The sequence below is a fragment of the Anomalospiza imberbis genome, chromosome Z (assembly GCF_031753505.1).
Source record: "Anomalospiza imberbis isolate Cuckoo-Finch-1a 21T00152 chromosome Z, ASM3175350v1, whole genome shotgun sequence".
Taxonomy (NCBI): domain Eukaryota; kingdom Metazoa; phylum Chordata; class Aves; order Passeriformes; family Viduidae; genus Anomalospiza; species Anomalospiza imberbis.
The window spans coordinates 62,502,585-62,517,547 of NC_089721.1; the positions used below are offsets into that span (position 1 = coordinate 62,502,585).

The 14,963-nt window shown below is 39.8% G+C and overlaps 1 protein-coding gene across 4 annotated transcripts in view; it reads left to right on the forward strand.

Annotated features, from left to right (window-relative positions):
- Positions 1-618: 618 nt before the first annotated feature.
- SLC44A1 (solute carrier family 44 member 1) overlaps positions 619-14,963 on the forward strand; it is a 71,505-nt gene continuing 57,160 nt past the window's right edge. For 2 of the 4 annotated variants that reach the window (XM_068176499.1, XM_068176500.1), the window contains exon 1: positions 620-858. In XM_068176499.1, the coding sequence (XP_068032600.1) occupies positions 832-858 (27 nt within the window). In that variant the 5' untranslated portion in view covers positions 620-831. Of the gene's footprint in view, positions 859-14,963 lie in introns of all 4 variants that reach the window. The other 2 variants (XM_068176498.1, XM_068176502.1) reach the window with 2 other exon arrangements.

A 14,963-nucleotide genomic window follows, 5' to 3' on the forward strand; every position in this document is an offset into this window, starting at 1 on the left:
AGGAAGCTGGGGCTGTTTAGCTGGGAGAAAAAGAGGCTCAGGGGTGACCTTATCACTCTCTACAACTGCCTGACAGGAGGTTGCACCCCGGTGGGGGTCTGCCTCTTCTCTCAGGTAGGAAGAGCTGGCCTCAGGCTGCACCAAGGGAGGTTTATAGGGGATACTACAAAACATTCTTCCACCATAAGGCTGGTGAGGCGCTGGAACAGGCTTCCCAGGAAGTGGTTAAGTCACTGTCCCTGGAAACGTTGAAAGAAGTGTAGAAGTGGTGCTTGATTTTACTACAAATTCTTGGCTGCAAATGCGTATGTACTACCAGGCCATACGAGCAGGCCTTTTCTTCCTCTCAGCGGGCGGGCTCTCAGACTCTTGGGAAGCCCCGCTGAGCAGAGCTTGGTTTCCACATTCAGCAGCCCCCACCGCGGCGCGCACCTTGCCATGGGGCGAGCGGCGAGCGAAGGACGAGCTCCGAGCCGGGCCAGCCCCGGAGGAGCGGCACCGCGCCGCCCTCACCACACCGGAAGCGGCGGCAGCGCCGGGGGGCGGCGCGGGGGCGGGCCCCCGGCGGGCAGGTACCCCCAGCGCCGCAGTGCCCTGGTCACGCCCCTCAGGCCCCGCCCTCCCCCGAGCGGCCGCTGTGGGGAGGAGGATGAGGGGGCGCCGCGGCGGCGCTTGTGGTGCAGCCGTGCTCGCCTGACCGGGCCCCGCGGTTCCCGCCGCTTCTTCCGTGCCGCCCTCCGTACGCCGCGCACCGCGCCGCCGCTCAGGGCGGGGGAGTCGCGGAGAGTGGATGCCTAGCGGGCACCCACGGGGCAGAGACCTGCGGACGCCATGGGCTGCTGCAGCTCCGCCGCGCAGGTGAGTGGCCCGCGCTCCCCTCCCTTTTCCGACCCCGCCGCCCTCCGCTGCAGGGCCCTGCCACACCTGGCCCCAGCCCCGCTGCCCGCCCCGCGGCTGTGTCCGCCGCCCCGGCTCCGGGTCTGTCCATGTCGCTGTCCTGTGGCTGCGCAGCCGCTTGTCCCCTCCACAGCCGCGCTCTCTGGCGGCCGCGCATCCCCTTGTGCCCCTCGCAGCACAGCTTGCCTCAGGCTAAGCACCGCTTTGCTGCCTCTCACCGCGGAGCCCCGCTTTCCTGTGGCAGTGTACCCCCCTCGCTACACCTGTAGCGCCGTTCTCCCGTGGCTGCGCACTCTCCTCCGTCCCAGTCTGTAACCATACTCTGTCATTGCTGGGAACCCGTTGCTTTCCCTTCCCGCTTCACCAACAGTTCCTCCACCAACAGCTATCCCCTCCCGTGACTGCGACCACCTTGCTTCCCCCTCCCTTAGCCCTGCTGTTTCGTGGCTGGGTACCACCGCCTTACATCCACTCGCCCAAAGCCTTCATGCACATGAGCTGTGCACCTTTTTGCTCCCTCTGTAGCTCTGCTTTTCCCGGGCATGGCTGTACACCCCCGTGTTCACCCCCACTATGGCCTTACTCCTTACCATGCTATGCACTTCCACCCTCTGCGTATTGTTCTGTGTGCTGCTTCTCCTGTGGATCATTTTCACCTTGCCCTTTTTTCCCCAGCCCTTGTTTGGTTTTGCAGTCTGTGGCATACGCTGCTCCACATCCCTGCCATGGCTGCAGCTGCAAGACCTCCCAGTTCTCACCTGCCATCCTCGCAGTGCCTTGCACCACTGTCCTGTGATCCCCACCCCAGCTCCCCCGCTGCCGTACCTCAGTAAATCTCCCTAGATACCTCTGCATGCCCTGCCCTTCCCTGCAGCATGTTCTTTGAGGTCCCTACTACCCTACCCGACAGAGAGAAACTGTTCCATGGGAGGAAAGTCATCAGGCCAAGGGCATCCCTCAAGTCCACTGCCCCTGGAAAGGGAGACAGTCCTAATCCCAGCCTTCTTCCTCACTCTGTGGTCAAGGGTTCAGGTGCCTCCCTACATCCATTTCCCCGTGTGTGATTGGTCCCGTGCACATCTCTTATTTCCGAGGGCGGTTTTTCTTTCTTCCCCCTCCCCCTTCGATCTGTTTTGCCCGTACTGACTCCTTTTTTTTCCCCCCAGTGTGGTGCTGCCAAGCAAGGCGCAATCGAGAGCTCCACCCCATGCTCCAGTTTGTGGCTCTGCTACCCATTTTAACTTTGCCTTTGAACAACACAGCCAAATCTATGCTGGTTTTTTGCGTGGCTTTTTTCTGAAGGCTGTAGTACAAACAGTCATGATTGATGCCTTGGCTGTGCTTTGCTAGCTTGCAAATGTTAGTTTCCTTTGGCTGTATCACTTGCAATGGCTGAATCCAGCTTCCAGCAGACTGCTTATGTGGGAAACTCCGTTTCTGCTGTCCCAGATGACTCATCACAGAGATGAGTTTTTGTAGCTTATCCGTTCAGGCAGACTTTTATTTTTATATAAGAGCTCTGTCCTTCCAATGCAGAACACTGCAGAAAGCTGTCCAGTTTCAATAGGAAACATCCTTTCTGTATAGCAAATATGCTGCAAAGGGGAAGGCAATCAGCATTATGGTACATGAACAAATGGTTTGAATTAAGAGTGGGATATATGCTAAATGTTAGGGGCAGATTTTGAAATTGTTCAGTCATTGCAATAGACTGCCAGAGGATATTTTGAAAACTGTATTGTTTCAGGTTTTGCTAAAAAAACCCCAACATGTTAGATAAACATCTCTCAGGAATGGCATAAGGAAAGCTGATACAGACTTGGACCACTGAGAGTGAAGTAGATGTTTTGAAGAAATGTTTTCAATTATTTTTCAACCTTATTTTCTGTGATTCCTATCCAAATTGCTTTTCTTGAGTGTTTACTAGGCCCTTTCTAGCTCTTCTGTATGAATTTGAATCGCAGTTCACTGTTCTTTTCTTAAAGGAAAATGCAGGCTTATATGTGGGTACTGTTAGAGGATGAGTTGTTTTGCCTATCTAGCCTGTTCATGGATTTCAGTTGATTTTGGGTTTTAGTGAAATTTGTGTTCTGCTGCCAGGTTGTATGATGATTATAGTATTCTACTAAACTTTACATTTGCCTTCCTTATGTATGGCAAGATACAGTGCAACAGCTGAGCTTTGTACCCCATATGCACAAGACTGAAGTATAAAGAATGGCAGTTTATTTAATTTCCTAACCGTAAGCAATGGTGTGTCTCCTCAGTAAATCCAAATCAAAGGCTAGTGGCTGAATATTTTATCAGCAGTTTTGTCTGGTATATGGATTACAGAAACCTTGCTGTGTACCATACAGCACTACATTAGGTCCTAATGTCGGTCCTATCATCCCTTTTATAACGAAAAAAATTGCTGTGTTCTTCATCTACCATGGTCTTTGCACTTCCTGCTCTTACATTTTTCCTGGTTAGGGGTCCATCAGACATTCCTTCACGTTTTCTCACCTACTTTTTGCTTCTCCATTTGTAGTTTCATACTGGTCTTTGACATAATCGCTCCTCTTATCGTGAACGCCCTCATTCCTTATGACTTTGTTTTTCAAGTAGATTGCCCATTAAGTTTATTTTTCAGTGCTCTAGCCTATTTGATCTTCATCTGCTAATCCCCATTTCTGTTTCTGACAGAAATGATTACTTCTGTTTTGATGCTAACAACCATCTTATCTGATTACTGCATCTCCAAGTCCCTTTCTCATGACTGCCACCTTCTCCTCTCATTTCTGATAATGCATCTACCTGTGACTGATTGTTGAACTGGATAGATTTCTTTGTAGTTTTATTAATTGCTTTTATTTCATACTCAATTATCCATTTTCCCACAAGATATATTTCCCAGTTCCTTTGCTTTGCAGACTGTCTAAAGGCCTCTGTCTTAGGCCTTTTCCTATGCCTCTTCCCCAGCAGAATCTAAAGGTTTCCAGAGAAAAACTGATTAGGAATGACATGTTTACCTTTATTCAGCACTATTGACTTCTGCTTACAGAGATGTATTCTCGTATTTGTTTTCTGCTTTTTCTGCCTTTTTAACTACCCAAACCCCCATTCATTCAGTTTTTCTGTTTTATTTTCTCAGGTTTTTACATCCTTCTGCATCTTATTCCCTTCCTAATTTTATTCTGAGTTGCTATTCTCCACCCTTGAAAATAACAGCACTCTAGTCCATTTACCTTCTTTTCCAAATTCTTGAACAGAGAAATTTATGTTTGCTGCCACACATTCTTTCCTCTTCATATTACGTTGATTCCAGTCCAGATTCTGTGTTGTGCTGAAATTGTCTCCAGTTAGTATCTCTGCAGGCTTCTTGTGCCCAAGGTGCAAGGATTCCACATCTTTCTTGCCCTCCTTGGTCTCTGTTGCTTTAAATAGCATATGTAATCTTCTACCACATAATGTCTTATTCTCCCTGGGTTTTGTGTAGTGCCACAGAGTTTTCTGAGTTGGAAGGAACCCACAAGTATCATTGAATCCAATTCCTAAGTAAGTGGTCTGTACAGGGATAGTGCTGTTGTTTTGCAATTATTCACTGCCTTCTACTCTCTGATTATTGTTTATTTGCCATTACTTCTGTCCATGGTTATACTTCCAGCCTTCCCCTCCTTTAGTTAACTTCTTATTTTACCAAATTTATCAGCTTTATCTGTTAAGAGTAATGTTAAATTTAACTTAATACAACCATACCAGACTTTCTTCCAGATGAGCTAATTCTTTCCGTTGCTCCACTGCTATTTTGCCTGCTGAGGTGATTAGAACTGGAGTACTTCTTTTCCAGTTTCTTTTTTATTTTCATTTTGGTATTCCATGGTTACACAAAGTTCTTTCACTTCCCCTGGAATAGCATTTTCTATGATCTCTGCTACTTCTTTATCATCCCAACTAGAATTCTTCTTTACTTCTTGTTCCTTTTCAGTGTTCCCTGTTGTTTCTTCTTGGTGTTACCAGGGTGTTTTATCTTTTTTTCTTTAGGGGCTTGTGCAATTCTGTACTTATTTAGGATCACTAAGCTGTCATTTTTTGTACTTGCTGTCTCTTTACTATCACCATCTTGAACCTTGAGCATGTAGAGAAAAGCTTGTGCAATGTCAGCTACATCTTAGCAGTTGTCTTAAAGCAGTCTTGTTTATCTATTGTTAGTTATCATGAACAGATCTTCCTATTATTTCTTTGAATTGTTGTTTAGCCAAAGTTTGCTATCCTATATGAGATGAAAACCTGTAAAGGAAGGAGCAAATACTGAGGTGGGATTTCTATCTCCTGTCTGGTATTGCTGTTACTTGTCAGTACTTTCATGTAGTTTCAGCCCACTGTCCTCTCTTGGCCATATAATTATCATGAGATGGGTATTTTCACAAGAAGGGTGCTTCTGTCTGGATGCATCTCTTTTGTCATGGATCTGCTGTGCAACAAAATTTAAGTTTTTTCTTACTTTTGATGGAGATAACTCGAGTTTGAGTTTGTGGGTTTTTTTGGGTTTTTTTGGTGTTTGTTTTTTTTTTTTTTTTTTTTTTTTTTGGTATGTTTGTGCTGTTTTGGAAATTATCTACTAAAATGTAGGGATCTTTTTAGCAAATGGTGCAGAAGTTCTGAATTGTTAAAATAATTGCATTTCTTTCAAATCTTTTTTTTTACTGAGGAAGAAAAAGGGAGAAAGGGAGTTGAGTGCTGGTATTCTCTTCCCTGGCTTTTCATTATTCTCCTTTTCCAGTGATATTTTTTCTATGTCACAGCATCAATCCATTTTAAAACTGGATTTTAAGGAAGCAACTGTTGGAGTTCGTCACTCCTATGTTGCCACAACTGGTAGGCTGTGCTGTAAACCTGTTTGTTTGAACTAATCTGTACAGGTTCTTTCTTTGTTTCTTTTTAAGCAAGAAAACTTATTTTACAATATAACTCAAATTGCTCCATGATATAGTTTGTAGCACAGTTCTGTAAAGTTTGCATTTTTATATCTGAGGGGACAGAAATTCATAGATTGTGAAAGGGAATGAGGTGTGGGGAGAGACAGACCTTAAACTGCCTTCTCATGGAACAGTTGTAACACAAAATCTCTTCTCCCTTCCTGCTTTCTACAATGGTAGTAGCTGATAGTAGTTATAAGGTGTTTGCTTTGGCAGCATGTTATAGGAAACAAGGCAATTTATTCAAGTCTTAGTGTTTGTGTTGCACTTGGAAAATACAGTGTGTGTTTAAAATAAACTTACAGCTTTTTACATTAGGGACTTAATCTACGATATGTGTAAGAGACGCTTGAAATATTACTGGAAACTGAGGCATGACTGGGAAAAACAAAGCGCATGTTATTCTTGGTGGTTTTAATGGTGACCTTGGTTTTTGAAAGACTGTTAGAATTTCCCATTATAAGAGGAGATGAAGAGAGATCATCCCTTAATTTTCCCTTGAACATCTGCTATCAAAACAACATTGAATAAATCTGGAGATCCTAATTTTTTGCAAAATTGAGTAGTTCTGATGGAATATCTCTTCTGAGCATTATGGGCAATACAGATTACTAATTGTACATCAGCCGTATGTCTTCAGTTGTCAGAGGTTCTTGCAGTCATAGGAGTTTAAGAGGCATCAAAACATGCCTGCTTCATTCTGGGCATGGGTACCATCATGGAAGAAGACCAGACAAATAATGGTGTTGATGAAGGGAAACAGAATAAATTGTTAATTCTCCTTCCAGGAGATGGAAAGCTTGATTTCCCATTCAATATATTGACAGTAGATGAGGCTTCTGTTTTAGCCTCTGGTAAGCAGGTATTGTAAGAAGGACAAGCTGGATCCAAGAACATGCTAATGATAAAGCATCTCATGGAATTGCTTCTGTATTTCTGGTCTATAAGCTCTGTTACTTTCCTGTGAAGCATGAGACGTCCTTTTATAAATGCTGTCACAAGCAACTGCACAACCTGTGCAAATAGTTCCTTTTGATCTTAACATAGAAATATTTCAACTACATAGATACTTGTGAGTACTCTATAAAATTCATTGTGTTTTTCCTACTGAGGACTAGTTGATCTGAGGTTCAGACTACCCTTCAGTTGTATCACTTCTTAAAATTTGTAGGTAGTGACTTATGTCCTTTACTTTGTCAGGTAATTCAAACATTGACATTTTAAGAGCTTCAGGAAGTGATATTTTATACTAGGAGCAAGCATAGGACATAGCAAAAATTACAAAATTTTTGCAAAATTTTTTTTTTAATGAAGTGAGAACAGTTTTGGAGAAGACTGATTATCTTGCATTGTTAATAGTGAATGCTAAATCCAAAACTTGTTATTGTAATCTATTTGGCATCAAGACTGCTGTTAGCCATCAGAATTTTAGGTTAATAATTGTGAGGGTATGTTAAGTATCACCCATCTGATGGCTTTTATTTGTCATTATGAGGAAATGAGAGTGTTTGTTAAGTAGTGAAGTTGTTAACTGTCTTTATGCTGCTTACTCTGAAGGCAAGCTTTGGCACTAACTGTGCATGCCTTTTCTGTATTTGGGCTGACTATAATTTTTGTTCCTATGAACTTAGCTCAGTGATTTCTTTTGTGAAAAGTAGAACTTGCAAACCAATTTAACAGAAACTGTGTCCTTGATATTTTGTATCTTTCCCCCTCTGAAGCAGCCTTTAGAAAACTGTGTAAATTTTATGCCTATCTTCTAAAAAATGGTTATGCAGTGTTGTCAGGCTACTTCTACCTGTTGACTAAAATGATTACTAATTTTTACCTTTGTTTTATGAAACTGTACTGAAAGCTTGGCTATAATTTTTAGAGAAAGAGTTTATGAATATCTAATAAGGTTCTTTTAGATCATTCTACCACTTTGATGTTTCCCAGACTTATGCAGTAAACAAATGTCATTACATTCATTGGCCTGCTTTTGCTAGGTCCCTTCTTTTCTTTTTTTCTTTCTTTCTTTTTTTTTTTTATTTTGTGTTTTTTTTTTTTTTTTTGTGGGTTATTTTGGGTTTTTTTTGTTTTTGTTTTGTTCTTTTAAATCTTCTAGGTAAGCAATTTTCTAATGTGGAATAGAAGTGTATATTTGTATGACAACAGCCTCAAAAGCATCTGTATGTATATTTAAGAAAAGTGCCAACTTAATGTTGAGGTTCAGCTTTACAGTTCAAAAATTTAGTTTTCTCTGCTTTTAATATTTCAACACCCAGTATGCAATGCACTATAAGAATAGAATATGATTGCTGGTATATTGGAAAGCTGATTCCATACTGCATTTTTACATGCTAGTTTCTAGCAGCTGCTATTTTTATCAGTAGTGTTGCTAGACTATGATGAAGAGCATGATGAGCAGAATATGTTGACTTGTACCTGATAATATATATTGTGCCTGCTCTTAATTAATGTAGTTAAAGCAGCTGTCTACAGCAGAAATGAGCACAGGCCCGTTTTATTTTGCTTTTATTTTAAATTGAAGCCACTCTTGCTGCTCTCCAGATATATTATTTGACTAAGGAAGAGACCTCTGAATGTTGTATGCAGATCTACAGAAACAAAACAGGAAACTCATTTAAGTGCTTTGTTCAAGGTCACGGTAACCATGTCCTGCAAATGCTTTGTCAGACTTCCCACAGTTTGCAGTGAAAAACTGCAAAATTATCGCCTAGTTATAAGGAAGTATGCCTATGCAATAAGCTAAGGGCTTGACATATTTCCTTTTCTGTTCTCCTCCCACTTTTTCTTACATAAATCAGATAGAGCCTTCTTATATTAGATTAACAGGGACTAATACTACTTTCAATGTCCTTAAGTGCTGCCCTCTTATTATATAATCCTGAGTGTTCTTCTTTCTTGTTATGCCAAAATTTTGAACCTGTTAGTCAGGAGTTTGTATTTAAGCAGCTTTGATTTTCACTTGGCAAACACATTTGAATATAGGATGCATTTTGAAGGAATGTGTATCAAACTGCTATGAATGTCCCTGTAAGTGGCAACACCTTTAGTTCTCACAGCAGTGGTGTGCAGGCCATGAGCTCCTAATGAGCTGTGATTTACATGAAGACAGTGCAAAGAACAGGGGCAGCGTTTTCTATGGAATGTACTCCACATCTCATGTGGAGACCAGTAATTGGAGACTTCTGCCCTGGGATTCCTGGTAGGTTTTTTGGGTGTTCTGCGATAAAGCTAACATTTCAAAGGAAAGTGTGTTTTTAATTGCATGTTTTACTAGTTGTAAGTCAGAAAATATTTTGTAACTTGGGATTTGCAGTCTGTAGAAGTAATAAAATTTGAAATTCTGTGATAAGCAAGTAGAAAATTCAGATGTAGTGCAGTAACTTGGTATGTGCAAAATGTCTTCAGGAGTGAAGAAATGTTTTGATTTTTTTGGTTTTGTGGCTTTGGAAGGGGGAGTTGTAGGTTTTTTAGGAGGGGGGTTGTGGTTTGTTTTGGTTTTGTTGCTTTAGGTTTTTATTATTGTTATTGTTTTGGTTTTGTTTGCATGACTGATTTTTCATTAATGATTAAGAACCATGTAAGTACCAAAATTGCATTGAAATTGATATTTTAAGCCCCTGAAAAATATTACTGTGATATTTGTAAAATATCCTTGTTTATTGATTTTTTGAAATAAATACTTGATAATGTATAATGAAGTAAAGAAACCACAACTATATACTTTTGAGACTTAAAAACAGGACTTTTGTCTGCAGATGGCCTGATCTCTAAACTTCAAAACTGCAGCAGGTGTGCTGATCACGCCAGCTTTATTTAATCAGCTGTGTTATGCTTCAAGATAAATATTTAAGTTGTTGATTGAGGTGGAGGTATGTAATCAAGGAGTTTTGAAGCAATGTTTAGTATGAGTTGACTAAAGATGAATGGAAGATTATCTGCAACACAACATATGCTACATTCAAGAGTGAATTCCCCATGTATGAGTTTTCAGGGTAAACATCCTTATATTATACCATTAGTAATACTGTAAGTGATACCTTAGTGATCTCAATTTTGTTTACCTTATGTTAAAAACTTATAAATACTATTGGTGCTATTAGCAAAATGGAAGATGCGGACATATTGAATTCATGGTATTCTTAATATCTGAAGAGAAGCAAAGGATAAATTCATTACCTTTTGGTGGATAAAGCAGTATTACACCATCAGAAAACTTCTCCTAGCATTATTTGTGAGATTCATACTTACAACGGGCAGGTGCATCTTTTCAGTGGACAGGGCGTTGGAGAACAGGTGGTGAATTGTGAAGTTGTTAGGAAAATAAGGATATGGGTGCCTATATGTAAAATACAATAAAATACAATAGAAATACAATAAAATAAAATACGGCAGTAGGTACAAAATGTGACTAGTGTCTGCTTTGCAGTAAATTGAAAAATGCACTGTTTTGTAATGAGATAGGAGCAGAAATTCCACAAAAATGGAATGTTGGACTTTACTGTGAGTTGCATGCCCTATTATGGAGTCCCTTTTGGAATTATCCCAAGGTGTTTTGGCTTCTTTCTAGAGATGACTGGGACATGCTTCAGTAGTGCTACAAGCTCTTTTGTCCCTTCAAGTGGGAGACATTGCTTCGGTTTTCTAAGTCTCTGGCAACTCAAGGTTCTGCTTCCCATGAAAATGCAACCATTAGCAAGATCTTTGAGGTTGGAGCAATAGTCCTCTTTCCCAGAGGTAGATCCAGGCCAAGTCTACACTAATAATTATTTTAGTGTGTTTATGGAGGTATTCTAATTGATACAATGTAGTTCATTCTTCCAGGGAGCTTGTATCATTTAGTAGAGTAAAAGTTCACACTTGCTGGTGTGAGTTCCTGTTCTAGTAGTAATGGAGGTGTACCAATAATATGCTGTATAATAAACAAGTTTTATTGTGAACCTGAGAGATTGTCTGAATTCATGATAAAGTGCTGTAAGCTGCTGTTTAGTGCTTTGTCTGAACACCTTATAGGTCATGCATAGGAAGTCTGTAGGGAATGGTGAACATTTTAACTAAGTCATCTGTATACAGTGTTCTTAGACTTCCTGGTGGAGTAAGCTAAGGGTTTTTTTATAGAAGTGTAACATGGTTGATAATGTCATGAACTGAAAATAGGCTTCATTCTTCAAGACTTTGTTGTGCACACTTAAACAGTAGATTTGCCACATGAAAGTTTTATAGAGAGAACTAGTTTACTTGCATTTTATTTTTATTCTCTGAAGTGTACTTGTGTGGGGAATTGAGTGTAATCTTGGGGTCAGGACTCGTGGTCACTTTCTCTTTAGGCTCTAGGATTGAGGCCTGTTCAGAGGTGGAAGAAATTTCATTAGGATAATATGCAGCTGCTCCTAGTTCTTCTTTTAAACAGCTGCATAGTGTAGAAAAGTCTACCATGTCTTGGACAGAAAAATGCCATATCTGTTAAACCACTTGCATTGGAAACAGTTTGGTAAACTAGTAAATTATGGTTTATCTTTTTTGTAGGCGGAATGCTTCACAGTGAAGGTCAACATATGATTAGTACTCTTCTTTAGCTTGTAAAGATGTAAAATGGGTAAAATAGCATCTCCTTAAATGGCCGTTAGGAAACACTGATAAATGTTTCAAGAACTCTCTTTTTCTTCTGTGTGGGTATGTTTCAATAGCATTTGAAGGTGCAGGGTTAAACTTGGCTTGCAGGACAACTTCAGAACTGGATGACTTCTTGGTCATCACCTTTTTAACCTGGCTTGCCCAATTCCCAAGGAGGCATGCCCTTATATGTCATTTGGTGGTATGCACCAGTATTGCAAAAGGACCCTCCAATTTTGAAGGGTTGAACTTGCATCGTAGGTGTAAAATTTATGTATTCTATACTCACAATGCTACTGGAATAAAGTAAATGCTATTTATATGATCAGTTGCATCACTGGTACTTTATCAGAACCCATCTGCCTTCTAGGAAAGGTGGATGTTGGAGGACGTCAGCAGTTTCCACAAAAGATGCCAGTCGGGATGCGAATCCTTTTTTGCCTCTAAAGGCCATTTATTAATGCTCTGTGCATACTGTGGCTGTTTGTCTTCTATGAAGATAGTTAGCTACACAATAATTACTGAATTTTAATTTAAATAAACAAAGAGCAGTTATGTCTATTTACTCTTCTGTATTGAATTACAGTTGTATGTATTCTGAGTCAGGATGTTACATCAAGGTGATGAAACAATAGAGAAATTAAAGGAGATGTAGTTAGATTAATATGGTTCCTGGGATAGAGTTTTGTAACAAATTATCTTAATATCAGTGTACTTAACTATCTGAATGAAGTTGTGACATTATTCTTACAACCTTCATGTTCATATACAAATTGGAATAGCCCTATACTCTCCAGCTGCTAACTTATACTCACTAGCTAAAGTGGAGCCTAGAGTCTAACCTCTAGGCTCTGAGCTGCAACTCCTTTTCATCCAGTTATTTGCTGGGTTGTCCTTAATTCAGCCTACTTGCCTCACTAGCATCTGAATTTTCTTCTTCTTGAAACATGTCATCTGACCACCACAAGACTTTCTCTTTCTGCTTCCTGTACCATCATGATGTTGCAACATTATCAGTTGATAGCAGATTCCATCTTTATCCTTACCTTATTCACATCTTTGCTACTTACCCACAGCTTGATTATCTGTATATGTAGTGCTGTAGATGTTCTCTAATGGGCTTCTTGCTTCAGTCTCATAACTCCCGAATTTTACATTGCATGAGACATGTTGTGTTCAAAATAAATTCCCTGTAGCTCCCTGCATCTGTAATCTCCTGTTAAAATACTGTGTTTCTTCATCTTTTTATGCTTTTATATGGGTTTCACTCTGGTTATGGCACATCAGTGCTTGTATGGCAGCATCTAGTACTGCTATTACAGTTAACAGTGAAAGTGGTTTTGGCTATGCTGGTTCTGGCAATTCCTGTACAGAAGTATATTGCAGTGTGCAGAGGAGACCTACTCTTTGGTGCTGCAAAGGTATATTTTGTAAGTGGGAGCAAGCAAGAAATCTGGAAGGGGATTTTTATTTTTGTTTTGGAGTGATTGGATGCAATGAATAACAAGAAAATAACCTCTTTTTATTTTGTATTTGCATGCAAGTACTTTTAGTCTTGAGAATGTATAGCTCTGAATTCAGCTAGGAAAAACCAGTAGTTAATGTCCTGACATTCTTCCTGCTTCCTCTTCTGCAAGAGAAGTCTTAATTGTAGATGTCCAGTTTTCTAGTGGGTAGTACTAAAACATGATTTTAAAATTGCAGCACCTGAGGGTTTTGATCTGGTTTTGAGTTTGCTAAGTCTTGTGCAAAATGGAAAGATGTAAAGTTCTGAACATGCTTATTTGCATTCTTGAGTAAATTACTTATAAAATCAGCACAGAAGAGCTGTTTCAAGCAGGAAATGTTCCCAACCTGGAAATTTGTCTTGGAGGAATAGACTGATTTGCCAGCCTTTCACTTCTGACTGATAGTGCTCCAGATTCTCTGTGCTTTCATGACAGTACATGCTTTGTTAATGGCAAGAATACCCTTAGAAAGCATAGTGTAAATTATGGAAACTCTGTTTTAAGGGAAAACTTGAAATTAATCAAAGAGTTTCCATTTTTTTTCTCTAGCTTTCTTGCATAAGCAAACACTGCAGGCTCCTAATCTATCTGGAATAAAAGCCAAAATGAGTAGAAGTGCTGATTTAGGATTTCAGGCAAAGCATGTCTGCTAAAATGTTATGGTGTTTCAGTCACAATGGATACAAAACATAGTTTACTGATTACAGAACAAACAACATTTGTTAGACTTTACATTGACCATAAATTAACAATTTATGTCGCCAAAGCATGAAAATCAGTCTGAGTAAATACTTAAAGGTGTAGAGTACACAGGGAGCAATCACTGGAGACACAGACACCAACATCAAAGACAAGGATAAAGGACTGTGAAGCTATGGAACTAGGAGCTAGGATTCATTGGGAATCCAGAATACAAGGAGCAACTGGGAAGAAAATAGTAGACAGATAATGGTAGCTAGCTTGGGTTTTAGTGAGATCTGAGGACAAGAAAGATTGGACAGGCTACAGGAGAGAGGTGTTGTTTAAAACATGTATCATTTCATACCTTGTTACCACTCTAAGCGGTTAGATTTTAAGTTAGTAAGTATCTAGTACCTGTTGAGTTTCCTCCTAGGATACTTTTTGTTTAGAATACCTTCCTCTTTTTTTTTTTTTTTTTGGGTTTTATTTTGGTGTGGGTTATTTTTTTTTTGTGGGTTTTTTATTTGATTTTGTTTTATTAATGCTTTTTTTTTTTTCTAAGTTGTCTCTTTTTCAGCATAGTGAGAACCATAGGGAGAAAATTAATTTATCTGTATAACTTTCTGACTACGTTCTACGTTGTGGCATTTCAAGTGTCTTTTTAACATATAAATTAGAAAGTCCACTTAGTAAGTAAAATAGGTTACTTATGGTAACTGTGACTAGTCAGACAACCGAAATCCTTGCCAGAGCTACTCTAGAGGCTTTTAAAAATCCTATTAAAAGATTTTGTATGCAGATGGTAGAGAGAGGATTTAAATAAACAAAAAAAACCAAAAAAAAAAAAAAAAAAAAACCAAAAAAAAAAAAAAGAAGAAGAAGAAAAAAAACAAGCCCAAAAAACAACAAAACAAACAAAGCACACTCTGCAGTGCATTTTGCTGCTCCCTCTTTTGCCAAGGGCACTTTGCTCTTAAGACAGCAGCTGTAGCTGAAATTTATCTCTGCTGTTTGTAAATAAAAGTAAATTTCTAAAGAATCTAGAGTTCTTGGAATGAATTTAGGAATAGGAATCGTGAAGCCTTACTTATTTCATGCAATTATGATTATGCTAATTATAACAACATAAATGTCACATTCTTGTTGTAAATGTTAAGTTCAAAGAGTATGTTAGTTATAAGTGTGATCCACTAGGATCAGAAGATTCAGTTTTGTTGAGTGTGGGTTGTTGAGTGCATAATGTGACCTTTTAGCACCTCTCACTACTGGTTATTGAGTAAAGTCTAAAGAAGCTTTA